Source organism: Mercurialis annua, linkage group LG1-X, assembly GCF_937616625.2.
Source record: "Mercurialis annua linkage group LG1-X, ddMerAnnu1.2, whole genome shotgun sequence".
NCBI classification, from domain to species: domain Eukaryota; kingdom Viridiplantae; phylum Streptophyta; class Magnoliopsida; order Malpighiales; family Euphorbiaceae; genus Mercurialis; species Mercurialis annua.
The window spans coordinates 59,100,996-59,116,215 of NC_065570.1; the positions used below are offsets into that span (position 1 = coordinate 59,100,996).

A 15,220-nucleotide genomic window follows, 5' to 3' on the forward strand; every position below is an offset into this window, starting at 1 on the left:
AAAAAAAAACATTACTTTCAATCTCCTTCTCGGAGCAGCAACTTTCTCAGCTTGAATAGTTGTTTCATCAGTGACTATCTCTTCTTTCAAAGCTGTTGTTTTAGGTAATTCAACCTTATTAACTAGAACAGCTGGTTCAATTATTTTTTCCTGCATAAATAAACACATTTTAAATAAATGCATATGCAAAAATAAAAAATAAACAAAAACAAAATTTAATAAATACCTCAGTACGAACCCAGCACGACAAAGATGCAACAAGTGAAGATACTTGTTGCTCACAAGCAGCATGATCAGCAATTTCAGTATCACCAGATTCATCTGTTTCCTTTTCTAAAATTATATTTGCAGAAGGAACATTTAAATCTGATTGTACAGAAGGAGGTGTTATAAACTCATCGCTGCATACTTCACTAAGCATCGCAACTTCAGAATCAATTAGCTCATTTATTTTGCTTGACTGATCAACTTCTTCCACAGCAGCATTACAAAAAATCTGCTTCACCAGGAAAATAAAAAAGAAATGATGTTATCATAAAAGTATCATACAGTATCATACAATTATCATGACGCAATAATTACAAACATTATTACATTAAAAGAAATGATATTATCATAAAGGTATCATAAAAGTATCATACAGTTATCATGGCACACTAATTACAGACACATTACATTGTCAAATACATGTTATCATATACGTATCATTATTATATTAGATATGAAATTATCAAAACATAATCACATATAACAAATTATAATTATAATATTTCTAAATTTAAATAAGACATTATTAGTCAGAATAATAAAATGCCATTACATCACATATAAAAAGAAATACATTATCATTAGAATATCTTATATATCAGTATCATCAAATTATCCAAATTGTAAAGATACCTCCAACTCAGATTCTTTTTCATTTAAAACCAATTTTTCATTCTCTTGAGCAACCACAATATCAACATGATCAACTTTCTTAGCTTGTTCTTCAAGCTCAGCCTGCTCAATATCATCAATTTTTTGAATCCTATCACCCTCTCCATCTGAATCCATTTTATCAACCAACTCAGCTTCCTCAACTTGTTCAAATTTCTCAGCCAACTCAGCATGCTTAACTTCATCAATGTTTTCAGTAGACTCATTAGGATTACTATCAAAAAGAGCATCCACGTCAAAATTCCTCTCCGAGTCATCAACAACAGTGTCAGCTTCAGCAACAACACCACCATCCATCTCACCACAAATTCCTTCCTCAATTTCAGGATTATCATGCAATAAGCCTTCCAACTCTACATTAACCTCAGTAACAATCTATAAAAAAAAGAGATTAATAAAAAAACAAACAATAAATTATCTAGCTGTTAACAAATGAAAAAATATACCATTTCACCATCAACACATTCACCAACAGGTTCATCATTTTTACTATTATCAAGATCATTCGGCTGAACATTCTGCTGGACATCAGCACTCCGCCTCAAAACCTCATAAGACACGCTATCATCATTCGCAGTTTCTTCCGAAGAGCCAATGTTTTTCTCATTATCAGTCTAAAAAATAAATATTAAGAAATTAATATTTAGAATAATAAATATATGTGAAATAAAAATATCAAATACCTCATAGTCAACATCTTCACTATCAACAGAATTATGTATCTTCTTTTCTACAGTTTCAGCCTATATTTAACAAAAATTAAAACATTTTAAAAATTATCATACATTTATCATAAGAATATTATCATACAGTTATCATAAATATTATCAATATCATTATGATAACATTATCATAAAATTATCATAGAATAATGTTAATATTATCATAATGTTATCATACAATTATAACAAACCACATACCTTTCCAGAATTGACTTTGAAAATATTACTTAATTGATTTACTTCAAAATTATCAACAGAAGCACAAATGCGCTTTCGAACGTCACTCTCCAAATCAGAATAATCAACATCATTGTCAAAAATCTGAGCTTTCAATTCCTTGACAAAGTTAACGCAAGCAGACCTTGCCACTTCCATGATTCTAACTTCAGCTATACAAGCATCATTTCTTTCTTGCGCAGCAACGTGACCTTGATAATAGAGTCCATTAACAATAAGACTACCAGACTCATCGTCAGTTGCTACAATATTTGAAAGGACTGTGACCTATAAGAATTAATTAATAATTAGATCACGAAAAATACACAAATTAATCGAGCAAAAATTAAATAAGCATCATTATACCTTTTCAGTTTCATCATCAAAAACTTTAAAATCAAAGTTCTGCATTTTTTTTATATCCTTCGGTATCCAACGCATTAACCGAGGATAGGCAGCAGCATCGTTCAAAGTACACAGGTACTGAGGCACAGAAACTAATGTTTCATAAAACCAGAATTGGATGGCATACGGAAATCCATAAAGTCGATAGAAGGTAGATTGACTTGATGACTTCAGTTTACTTGAGAGCTTGTTCTTAGTAGACTGAACAAATAATTCAAACGAATATTTCCCCCATGGAAAATCATCATAATCAGAACTATCCAGCAAGTGAATGAAACGATCTTCAATCAAAGTAGTCCCAAGATTACCCAAAATAAAACATTGCACCATGTAAAGCTTCGCAAACTTTACAGCCTCATCATCATTCTCCCAAACAGCATCAAGAAATTTTGCTTCAATAACCTGACGTGTAATCTTGCTCTCATCACTAAAAAATTTATTAAAAAAATCACCATCCTCAAAATAACCAGAAAATCTTGACTCGTCACTTCCACAAACAAGACCGCTAACGAGACCAAACTCATACAAACTGAAACGCAGAATCTGAGATCCGTAATTAAACCAAAGTTCAGAAAGATTGGCATGATGCACCTCCCTTAAAAGTATAGAATGTATGAGTCTAAGACTAAGTACATCCTTGTCCAGCCATAAAAAGGAACCAAACCTACTGTTCTTTAAAATAGATAACTGATCATCATTAAGCTTCAACTTTATATTTTTGATCACTGAATTGGAACTTGCATTTCCAACTTTCCCAACAAAACGTTCCTTTGGATCAATTAACAAATCAAACTTCTGCAGTAAACAAAGACAAAAAACAAAAAAAAAAAGGTATCATTTAAAACTCAGGCAGAAACTTCTCAGATATCACAATTTTATTATATTATCATCAAGTAATCATCATATAATATTGTATGATCAATGCAGTATCTTCACAGAGTTATCATGTTATCATCATGTTATAATTTCAATGATAGCAATCATTATAATCATATTATCTTACAATGACATTATATTATCATCATGTTATAATTTCAAATACAACAATACAACTATCTTAAAAATGTTATCATATAAACAAAATTATAATCATATTATCATCAGATAATCATCAAACAACAATACATTAACAAGAAGTTATCTTAACTTCCTTAAATCAGCAGCTCTTCATATTATAATATGATAATATGATAATATGATAATCTATCACATATTTATCAAACACATTATCATGTCATAATCATAGAGCTTATCTGACACATTATCATGTGATTATCATGTTACACATCTTCATATTATCAGTACATTATCATGTGATTGTCATAATATTATCATTTCATTATCATAACAAAAAAAACAAAAATACCTGCATAGAATCACTTTTATTCAAGTTATCACTACCAAGCCTTTTCCTCTTGATATCTCTTTGGTGCAAAACAACATCTCCTTTTCTTTTACAAGCAACATCCTTCTTCACAGACTTATATTTCACAATTGCTTTCTTCTCTTTTACACAGACAACAGCATTAGATTTAATAATTTCTTTACTTCTCGAACTCCTACGAAGAGGAGAAACACCAGCCTTTTCCATTGTTTTCTCAGGACTCTTAGAAGTCTTGTTTTTACTCAAAAAATCAGATAATGTTTCTTCAAAATCACTATCACTCATATTGTGCAATTAACTGAGAATCAAAAACAAACACAAAAACACTTGATAAGTTAATAAAGATAAAAAATATAAATATATAAATGCATGAATAGAAAACAAAGTAAAATCATAATAAAATCAATGCTAAATAACATAATCAGATGATAAACACATCTAATTAATAAAAAAACAATGCTGATTATACAATCAGATGATAAACACATCTCAATACTAAATGTAACAGTAAATTACTCAACAAAACGATATCGTCAACAGAGAAAAGAAAACAGAACACGTAAAAAATTCTCACCGGAGCACAATGAAGATGATGAAAGTAACGACAACGAGCAATGCGACACAGAGAATCGTAAGCGGAGAAGAACGAGAAGTTAGGGCAAAAAGAAGAGGCAAAACGAAGAATCAAAAAGTTTCAAAGATTCGACAGAATTGAGATAAACGAAAAACTGAGCGAAAAACAAATAAATGAGCAATAACTGCTCCTAGAGTATAAAAATAAAGATTTAAAAAAAACGGGAGTAAAAAAATAAATAAGCTAGGTAAATATATTAAGAAAAGACACGTGTGAGTAAAAACAAGAATAAATTTAAAACAGGAAGTATTTTACGTATCTTTTCATAAGGGAGGTAATCTTTACAAATATTTTTAAAATTAGGGTGTTTTCTCAAATTTTCTCCGTTAAAAATGAGGAGCATTTTTGGTAAAAATCATAGATGTGGACCCAAAGGTCTCAAAAGTCTCTCATCTAAAGTTAGTTGAAACTAAATAATCAAGCAATTTTTTTTTTTTTATTTTCATCTCTTCTTCGTGACTGCAAAATCCCTAAATTAATCAAATTAGAAGGAGAGAAAAAAACGAAAATAAAAGGTTTCAAGAATCACAAATCTTCCGAATCGAATTAATTCAGTTTCAGGTAATTTTTCATTGCGCTATTCTGCTGATCATAAATGCATGCTCATCGCCAGTTTATTTATTTCTGTAATCTTGATCATTTTTTCTTTAATTGTTCTTTTTTTTACATTTTCAGGTTTTCTTGAGCTTAGAAACGTTTCGTTTTTGCACCACGATATGGCAGTTGCATCAGAGGAGAGCTCAACTTTATGCGATCACTGGTAATAATTTAATATGTTTTCTTATCTTGTTTGATTGTGGTTGAACTATCTTTCTTGACTTATCGATCTCAATTTTTCTTGTTTGTTTGTTATTAACTATCTTTAGTATTTTAGCTCGTAATTAGTATTATGATGATATAGATTAGCAATCTTGTGTTTATATGAAGCTTTATTAGGATCAAGATTTGTTTTTTCTTTTCTCAGCCTTATTTTTTTTTATTTGACAAATTTGGAATATGATTGTTTGGATATTATGTGTAACACTCAAGTTGATCTGGATGTATCCTAGTTAGTATTGTTGTTAGGTTCACAACACCAGGTTGTCATAATTGTCAATTTTTTGAGATAGTCTCCCTTGTTTACATCTAACCCTTTTTAATACATGCGAGATATATGAAATGTAAATGGTTAAATTTTTTTTCTCAAAAAAGAATGACCTCATTGTTCATGCCATTTTTTAATTTTTAATTTTTGAGTAAATCCTAGTGATGGTCATGTGCCTGATCAAATTAACTTTTTGTGCCTCTTATATAAATGTTAGTAATAACTATGTCTATCATTTATAAAGTAAATTTTGTAAAAAGATTTTAAAATTATATTTTGATTTTGGAGTTCTCATTTCTTCCCTATATGTTCTATGTTAAATAGTCTGCTCATCTTGTAATGATTAATGCTATTTGCATCTGTATTTTTTTTCATATTATGTTTCAAATGATGAGGTGATTTTGTTTGTTGACTTTGACCACTATTCTTACAGCAGTTCTTTTTTCTGTGTGTTCCAGTAAAAGAGACATTCCTTCTTTGAACTTCAATTTGCATATTGCACATTGCTCTCGGAATCTTGAAAAATGTAAAGTTTGTGGTGATATGGTCCCAAAAAAGCATTATGACGAACACTTCTCAAATATGCATGCTCCGGTATGTTGGTCTATTTTAAGCTATTTGCCATAGCTAAAGTATTTTTTTGAACAGAAAAGCTGGATTTGTTTATTTATATTGAAATGGCATTCCTGCTTGACCATATACTAAGAAGCTACTTGTTAGTGATATAATTTAGGAGGGGAGAAGATGCTGAACTTCTTGTCCATTATGATTAGTTATGGTTAATAATATAGTACAAATGATAAACAAGGGATAAATGTAGGCATAGGAAGAAATACCACCAGTATGTTTGTTGTCGGTGTTGCAATTATTTCCTGGCTATGATCCTTTCTCGCATGTGGTTGCTGAAGTTAAGATTTAACTTTAATTTTTCTGAGCTATTTTCATAATTACGGAATAAACCATACTGATACTGCATAATTGCTGTCAAATAACCCATCAATAAAGTTTAAATTTTTTTGTTGAGATTCCAGCGATGGCTTTATTTTCTCTCATTAGGTTTGAAGCGTGAATAAGTAAAAGTTCAATTTATCTTGTGCTCAAATATTTAATTAATTAAATGAGAGTTGTGAATGATCAAACTCTAGATCTTTCGAATATAGAGACTTCGATACCTTCAAATAACCAATCAACTCAAAAGATGAAATTGTTAGGTTAGGTTTCAAATATAGGTGGTGAAGTTTGTTGGGGTATCTTCTACTATCTTGACCTTATGTATTTGAGCAGGTGGCCTGTTCACTTTGCAGCGAGTCAATGGAGCGTGAAGTTCTAGCAATACATAAAGGTGAAAACTGTCCTCAAAGGATTGTCACATGCGAATTCTGTGATTTTCCATTGCCTGCCATTGATCTGGTTGAGCATCAGGTAAGACTGTTGATCATTTAGAAATTACACGATGGTTTTCATCGTCATACTTCGTACCAATTGATAGATGCACCGTCTTTTCATCTCAAGCTGTAAAATTTCAGGAGGTATGCGGGAACCGCACAGAACTTTGTCATCTGTGCAATAAATATATTAGATTGCGAGAAAGATTCAAGCATGAGACTGGATGCACTGGTGTGTCAAATAATAATGTTGGATCTTCCAGGTAGGATTACTATCCTTCGTTAGTAGCCACTTGTGAATAAATACATTTAGTAATTTCATAAATTTTGATGATTTTTGTTTCAAGTTATTCAAACTTCTTTTTTCTTTAGCTGTTTAACTGTGTTTGTTTTATGGGCCTCGTTGAGCTGTCCTAATGTTATGCAAGTGTTAGTCTTGGTTAGAATTTAAACTGTTTTAAGGTTTTAGGTTTAAATTTAAGACATTCATTGTAAAGTGAATCTTGAGAGAATATGTTGATTTGATCAATTTGGTCGGGAAAAGTATAGTGAGTGGGATGTAGAAATGCAAGTGCTCTAAATGAGGCATAGTGAACTTGTGGTTGATTGAATCATTGTAGATTTTTTCATGCTTTTATGAGCCTGAATTGATTTGTAAATGTTTGAAGGGATGTGAGGGAAGCTGAAAGACCACAAGGTGCTCCAAGAAGGCAGCCACGACCACCACGAGATTATTCACCGAGACGGATTATGTTCACCATTGCATTTGCAGGCATTGCTGTTCTATTAGGGTCACTTTTTTTCCAGAGAAAAACAGAGAATTAATACAATGCATTAGCTCGGAAGGTACAGGTTAGGGCTTATGTAAATCACACATCTTTGAGGCTACATATTCCATTTATGTGGACGTGTAATCAACAACTGAGGGCATACCGTTGTTACTGTTAAAACTCATTTGGGTCGTGGACAGCTGGAGTATTCTGCAAATTTACCGACATTTCTACTTTTTTTTTATTTATAAATACAGCTTGTAGAATGAACTTGCAATTAAAACAATTAAATTTAAAAAATGTAATGTAACTGAATGGAATGCGATAATTTGATTTCTGTATTTCAGTTATTCTGACATATTTCTTGAAAACAAAAAAGATTGGTGCAGTTATATTTTAGGGGTAATAAAAAAAGATTAACCACAAAAATACTAAAAAATTCACTTAATTTTTAAAAACACGCTTTAAGCTCAAATATATTATTTTTATCTATAAAAAATATTTTATAGATATCTCTCTCGAGGGGATAAAAGTATATTTTTGAATTTTTTTAACCTTTTATAGGTTACTTTGTGGTTTTTCAAGGGTTATTAAATAGGGAATTGGCAACTTCTTTTGAGAATCAGTACGCTAACTTCAGTGGAATCTCAAAAAGATAAAACAAAATAAATGAGTGGAATAGTTGGTTATAACAGCGGTTGGGAAAAACAAAAATGCAAGCGTAAGATGATCATGTATTTGATTCATTGTTTTCCAACATGGTGGCAACGTTCATCAACGTTTGCAAAAATATCTAGAAATAAAAAGAGGTAGTTAATTAGCAACTCTTGTTTTGAACTTGTTCAACTGTCCTTTATTCCAATTTTAATGAGGAAAAGGCTGCAAAATATTTTGGGTTCTTTAAGCGATTACGGTGATCGGATTCGTGATCATGCTCACAGCACCGGTTCATCTTCCACTTCACAAATACCTGCTGCTGTTCCCGCTCCCGCTGGTATAATTTGCCTCACTTTCTCCTCTCCTCCTTGTCGCTGCTTTTCTTTCGCATACTAGCAATTTAAGCAGCACGATCGGTAGTTACTCATCAAATAATTTTACCCATCTTCGCGCCCTTTTAATTCTATTTTTAACAAATTAACAGATTTAGTTTTTGTTAATTGATCATGGATTTCACTTTGATTATCATCATAATCACTCTATAAACAGTTCTCTTCAAGACCTGCATACTTAATTGATTATTAGTTACCCGCTATATATTTATGATAACCCTATTGAAAATTGATTGGAATCCCTGCCAATTTTTGTAGCCTCATTAGCTTTTAATTATATGTATGTAAACAATATTCTGGAAATAAATTCAGATCCATTTTCAATTTTCAATCTTTTGTCATAGTGATGACTGCTGTCTTTCAGGTATGCAACATTTTCATTACGGTAATCAAGCTCCGCGATACGACAATTGTGGCACCATGGCTCATCCTCCTGTCCGATTGCATATTCAAGATCGCCATGTACTTAATTCCCGTGTGCAAATTCTTTTTTCTTTATAAGTACTTTACATGTTGCTGGTGCTCTGGATTTTATGGAATTCTTTTGTAAATGAACATAGTTGTATTAAAAAATTCATTATTTTCATTTACAACTTCTAATTTTTGAAGTGTTGTAGAATTGGTTATGTTTATACAAATGAATTATAAATCTACTATCATTTGCATAAAGTAGAATTGATCCAGACAAATATTATGGTTATTATGTGCTTTTTGGCAGGTGGTGATGGACAATGGCATAGTTCAAGTCACCTTATCAAAACCTGAGGGTATTGTTACTGGCATACGGTATAATGGCATTGATAATTTGCTCGAAGTTCTCAATCGTGAAACAAATCGGGGGTATGTTATGTTATAATGAAGATTCTTCAGTTTCTGAATTTTATTCAAATATTGTCCAAGTTCTGGACTTCACTACACTACTGCTTTGCATCTTTCGAATGCCATTTACGTCAGCATAAAAAGCAATTGCTAATTACATTGATGTGATCGGAAGGTACTAGATTAGATGCGTAATCTCAGTCTTAAGCAAAATTCTTATTGCCAGTCCTCTGCTGATGCTTGTTACTTATTGTTCTTAGTTTTCTTTCAAACTGCTATAAGTAGAAAATCAATAGAAGTTGAAGTCATGTCACAGCTAGAAAATTAATGAGTTTTTATTTGTGTAGGTACTGGGATCTTTTCTGGAATGAACCAGGAGGCAAGGGAATATTTGATGTGTATGCCCTTTTGCTTGCTGTTTCTCACATGATACTAGAATTTGACCGCTTAACTTGGTTCATTGAGCTATAATTTTTGATAAAAAATATTCTTTTCTCTTCTCGTTCTCAGCAATAAAATTATCCGCAGAATATGTATCACATGACCAGCTAGAAAGTTCAGAATTTTTTTAATGATAATGAAGAGATAGGGATAATCTAACTAGAAGCTTGTCGCTGTAGCTATGTATCGCTGCATAGTATATTGATATGTGATTCACTCAAGAAGATTTTAAAGTATTATACATCTTTGTTAATTATGTTTTTATTGATAGTCTAACAAGTTTAGGTTTAGACCTCACTCCAATTGTGAAAAATTGGGGCACTTCTAGTTCATTTCCTTATAATTCTTGTGCTGTTACCTGAAAAAGAGAAATGTTTTTGCTGATGTGTGAATGAACAACTGATTGCTATGCAGGATTAGTGGAACAAATTTTAGGGTGATTGTTTCAGATGAGGAGCACGTCGAACTCTCGTTTACAAGAATGTGGGATCCCTCTCTGGAGGGCAAATACATTCCACTAAATATAGATAAAAGGTTCTTGCTAAGATGCTTTGTGCATTTATACAAAAATATATATGTTGTTATCAGGAGATCATTTGCTACAAGATTTACGAAAGATGCCTTTTTTTCTCTAGGTTTATATTGCTCCGTGGTTCTTCAGGCTTTTACTCTTATGCAATCTATGAGCACCTGCCGGAGTGGCCAGGTTTTGAACTTGGTGAAACCAGGATTACTTTTAAACTAAGAAAAGACAAGTAAGCAAATTGATAGCATCTACAGAATATGATGGCATGCCTAAGATAATACATAATGAAATAGAGAGTATTTTAACACAGAGCTAGCACTTGAAATTCGATACTATTTGTTATTCAATACTATCCAATTTTTCTTTTCCTTATGATTAAGAAAAACATCGGTTCAATTTAGCCTCCACTTTATTAGAAATGCTACCAAATCATTATTTATGCGTTGGCAGGTTTCAGTACATGGCAGTTGCAGATAACAGGCAAAGACCAATGCCTTTACCTGATGACCGTATGCCAGGAAGATGTCAAACATTGGGTTATCCAGAAGCTGTCCTACTTGATAATCCTAAGAATCCAGAGCTTAAAGGAGAGGTGACTCACTACTTCTATATACAACTTCTTCCCGTACCCTCATTATATTTTTGAAAGGCACCTCCATATTCATGATTTTAAACTGAAATTTTGATCACCAGTAACCTTTTTCCCGCTGTCTTATCGAAGTTTGAGTTTTTCCGTAGCCTGTAAATCATTTTGGACTGGACATAAAGATGTTTTCTTCTATATTCTGATCAAATGCAATGAGAATCCTATGAAATAATAGGTGGATGACAAGTATCAATATTCTTGTGAGAACAAAGATAATCAGGTCCATGGGTGGATATGTTTTAACCCACCAGTGGGGTTCTGGCAAATTACACCAAGCAATGAGTTCCGAACTGGTGGGCCCCTCAAACAAAACCTGACCTCACATGTTGGCCCCACCACCCTTGCTGTAAGTTGCTGATTTTGGATGTTGCTGCTAGAAATATTTTATAATCTTGTTTGTGTCATACAAATTTAGGTTTTCATCTCAATTTTAGTTTTATTGGCTAAATTATCTGACTACAATTTGTGATTCTATTGGTCTCTTTAGATGTTTCATAGTTCACATTATGCTGGAAAAGATCTTGTTCCAAGGTTTAATCCCGGAGAGCATTGGAAGAAAGTTTTTGGCCCAGTTTTCATCTATTTTAATTCTGCATTACCTGGTTATGATCCTCGTTTCTTGTGGGAAGATGCCAAATTTCAGGTTTAACACAAAAATGGTTGCATGTTTAAATATGATTGGATAGTATTCTTTGATGGAAACCAATGACCTAATCTAATCTACAGATGATGGCTCAAGTTCAGAGCTGGCCATACAGTTTCCCAGCCTCTGAGGATTTCCAAAAGTCAGAACAACGAGGGAACATTTGTGGTAGACTACTGGTCAAAGACAGGTAGATATTTTAGATATCTATGGTTATGCAATTTTGATTCTCTTGATAAACTAGATATGCTAAATTTAGAAAGGAGAAAGAACCTAACATATTGGATAATTTATTAAATTTTGAATTTGAAGCCCTTGAAATTTCTAGATAATTTGAGGGAAAAATTGGACCGTGTCTGAGTTTACAGGCAGGAATTTTTAAGGTTTTAAATGTTATGCCTGTAGAAATTAAGGACTACAAGTTAAATTTTTCACCTTCTTTTATATCTGGATGCATATTTTTGTTTTCATCCATCAAAACCTTTTGCTATCTTACCTAAGAGATCTAAAACTGTAATTTGGACAGAATCAGTTTCCAAATCAAGAATGAAGTAGGCCTATGATAACTGACTGTAGACATGTTTCTTATTACCTCTTTTTATATAGATAGCTATATCTTTGAGTTTGATTTGAGCTGTGCAAGGCATGTAGTAGGTGGTTTAGTTATATATGGAAATGATCATATTCCTGTTATCATTCTGGCATTAGATGTTAGATATTTTGTTTTCGTTTCGATTAGGTATTTGAGCGAGGACTATATTTTTGCCAATGGAGCTTATATAGGGGCGGCCCCACCAGGTGATGTTGGATCATGGCAGAAAGAATGCAAGGTTTTTTCACCGTCTTCTCTTTCCAATTTAGGGTTATTAAATCAGTTCATCTGTCGAATGAGGAAAATAATAGTAGCACATATTATTTGTGTTTTCTAATTTGTGATTGGATACCAGTGTTGCAACACTGATAAAAAATAAAACGGAAAGAATTGAAGTGTTCTGGATTTATATTTCAATGCATTCACAAGTACATTGTACTGTTTACAGTGTTATAGACTTGGTGAGATGATAATTGTTTCATGCTTTATACTGATCATCTAGGAAGAGCTTTTGAGCTGATTCAGAGCCAGCAAAATCTACAGAAGATTTAGTTATACTCTGTTGATAGGATAGTTTAGGGATCAAACTAGGGATTCTTTAGTTGTATGCCTATAATGAAGTCATTTTGGGGTCATATCCTGTGACTGGTTAGCTTCACAATGCTCTGCTTGTTTCTTCTCTTTAGGACTACCAATTTTGGACAGTGGCAAATGATACCGGCTATTTCTCCATTAGGAATGTTTGTACTGGGGACTACAATCTTTTTGCATGGGTCCCTGGGTTTATTGGAGATTACCGATGTGAAGCTGCCATTACCATAACCTCAGGTTTTATTCTTTAGCTATCCTGAGAACTTCTTAATTCTGCTGTTGTAAAAGATGAATATTTTATAGGTTTAAATAACATTCAATAACAGGTTGTAATATTGATGTGGGTGATATTGTGTATGAGCCTCCAAGAGATGGACCCACGCTATGGGAAATTGGCATCCCTGATCGTTCCGCTGCAGAGTTTTATGTTCCTGATCCTGAACCGATGCATGTCAATAAATTACTTGTTAACCATCCTGAAAGGTTGACTTTTTTTTCCTAAGCATGTTGATACTTGAAATGATAATCATGCACTGCCTATTTCTTGTGACTTTTCGGAAGTATCTGTTACAACATAAAAAATTCACTAGACTGATGCTTTGATTATTCCTTTCTACTGGCAGGTTCAGACAGTATGGATTGTGGGCCAGATATACGGACTTATATCCTGATGCAGACTTGGTTTATACAGTTGGTCTCAGTAACTATAGCAAAGATTGGTTCTTTGCACAGGTTGTGAGGTACATTTCCGTCAATTTTACTTTTGTCGAAATTAACTTCATTCCTTAATCGTAGTTGAGATTGCTTGCATAGGTAATTGAATATGTTATACATCAAAACATCACGTTTAGATGCCACAAACCATAGTTAATTAAAATGACCAAGTATCTCTCAGAAAACAACATTAGCTGTTAAAATTTTAAAAATATTCACCAGACTTAAATCTGCTCCACTTTGAATATTCTATCAGTCAAACGTGGGATAAAAAAACTAATGTAATTAAGTAATTATTACTAGCTGTTTTTCTCTACATTCATCTTCCCTTAAGTGAATAAAGCAAAGAATTAATAATTTTGTCTCATGGCACAAGTTTCTCTTTATTACATTCACAGGAGGAAAGATGACGGTACACATGTAGGTACAACATGGCAAATCAAGTTCAAACTAGACAAAGTTGATCAGAAGAATAGTTACAAGTTACGCGTGGCACTTGCATCTGCGACTCTGGCAGAACTGCAGGTATTAGCTCTGCGTAGCTTACTTAATCGCATGAACATTAAATGTTCCGATTTTGATTTTCTGAAACTAAAAAGGAAAATGGAAAAACTATCAGTGCTAAAACGTTTGTTAATCTGTCTGAAGGTTCGGGTCAATGACCCAAATGCCGCACGCCCTTTGTTTACTACTGGGCTAATAGGTAGAGATAACTCAATTGCAAGACACGGGATACACGGACTCTACTGGCTCTACAATGTGAACATAGCAGGTGCGCGGTTAGTTGATGGGGAGAATACAATCTTCTTGACACAACCAAGATGCGGCAGCCCTTTCCTGGGACTAATGTATGACTACATTCGTCTTGAAGGTCCTATATCATAATATGATCCACAAAACAAAGCTTCATGTTCATATAATTTATATGGTTCAGTGATTAAAGCTTCATGTTCATATAATTTATATGGTTCAGTGATCAAAGCTTCATGTTCATATGATTTATATGGTTCAGTTTGATTTGCGACTTGGGTTGATGTATAGTCTTATAAATAGTCATGCTGCTTACTTACAGGAGGAGTTTGCATTATATAATTGTAATCACCATTAAAGGATGACCTATAATTTATAGGGTTGTGCATTCTGTTTAAATCGAACCGAATCAAAATTTTGATGTATTACAATATTAAATTCTGTTTTAACTTTTTTAAATAATATATAAATTTGTTTCGAGTCGATCTCAGAGTAATTTGTAGTTAAACTCATTTATACTCCTACAACTTATGATTGAGGAAAATAAAATTCTGACTATTGTTCTGTTCTCATCATAAGTCATTGCATATGACATTAGCTTCTGGGTCCAAGTAATGTACAGGTTAAGCCTAATTACTGAGGAAAAGAAAAACATTAGATTGATTAATATATAATGATCTATGAGTGAGGATTCGGCTGCTTCCAACCAATTAATCACTATCTTAGCTTAGCGTCCTACAGGTAAATAATAAGCCGTCACACCAATAAGATTGCATGGTTTAGCATAAACAAGCAGCCAAAGACCCAAAAATATAGTTTAAAGAGTTCTAAATTTGTATAATTATCATAAGATAAAAGCAAGGATGTATTTTAAGTTCAATAGCCATTGATATAAATGGCCATTTTTGCA

At 32.7% G+C, this 15,220-nt stretch overlaps 3 protein-coding genes across 4 annotated transcripts in view; 2 read left to right on the top strand and 1 right to left on the bottom strand.

Moving 5' to 3' along the window:
* Window positions 1-14,793, top strand: part of LOC126680938 (probable rhamnogalacturonate lyase B) — a 34,227-nt gene extending 19,434 nt beyond the window's left edge. Inside the window, exons 1-16 of one of the 2 annotated variants that reach the window (XM_050376248.2) lie at window positions 8,204-8,533; window positions 8,953-9,050; window positions 9,307-9,428; window positions 9,755-9,805; window positions 10,263-10,382; window positions 10,484-10,603; window positions 10,825-10,966; window positions 11,196-11,366; window positions 11,508-11,663; window positions 11,747-11,853; window positions 12,403-12,493; window positions 12,942-13,083; window positions 13,173-13,329; window positions 13,470-13,586; window positions 13,959-14,085; window positions 14,209-14,793. In XM_050376248.2, the coding sequence (XP_050232205.1) occupies window positions 8,407-8,533; window positions 8,953-9,050; window positions 9,307-9,428; window positions 9,755-9,805; window positions 10,263-10,382; window positions 10,484-10,603; window positions 10,825-10,966; window positions 11,196-11,366; window positions 11,508-11,663; window positions 11,747-11,853; window positions 12,403-12,493; window positions 12,942-13,083; window positions 13,173-13,329; window positions 13,470-13,586; window positions 13,959-14,085; window positions 14,209-14,445 (2,085 nt within the window). In that variant the 5' untranslated portion in view covers window positions 8,204-8,406 and the 3' untranslated portion in view covers window positions 14,446-14,793. Of the gene's footprint in view, window positions 1-8,203; window positions 8,534-8,952; window positions 9,051-9,306; window positions 9,429-9,754; window positions 9,806-10,262; window positions 10,383-10,483; window positions 10,604-10,824; window positions 10,967-11,195; window positions 11,367-11,507; window positions 11,664-11,746; window positions 11,854-12,402; window positions 12,494-12,941; window positions 13,084-13,172; window positions 13,330-13,469; window positions 13,587-13,958; window positions 14,086-14,208 lie in introns of those variants that run through there. The other variant, XM_056104273.1, reaches the window with a different exon arrangement.
* On the bottom strand, window positions 1,041-3,951 carry LOC126674039 (uncharacterized). The gene is made up of 5 exons (XM_050368407.1): window positions 3,649-3,951; window positions 2,244-3,077; window positions 1,860-2,165; window positions 1,623-1,682; window positions 1,041-1,553 (listed from the first exon to the last, which is right to left on the bottom strand). Exons 1-5 carry the CDS (start codon window positions 3,949-3,951, stop codon window positions 1,365-1,367), a joined length of 1,692 nt encoding a protein of 563 aa, XP_050224364.1. The 3' UTR covers window positions 1,041-1,364.
* LOC126680946 (uncharacterized) lies at window positions 4,709-7,880 on the top strand. Its single transcript, XM_050376259.2, has 6 exons — window positions 4,709-4,861; window positions 4,976-5,060; window positions 5,843-5,978; window positions 6,669-6,806; window positions 6,911-7,032; window positions 7,438-7,880. The coding sequence occupies exons 2-6, from the start codon at window positions 5,017-5,019 to the stop codon at window positions 7,592-7,594; spliced, it is 597 nt and encodes a 198-aa protein (XP_050232216.1). The 5' UTR covers window positions 4,709-4,861; window positions 4,976-5,016; the 3' UTR covers window positions 7,595-7,880.
* Window positions 14,794-15,220: the final 427 nt, after the last annotated feature.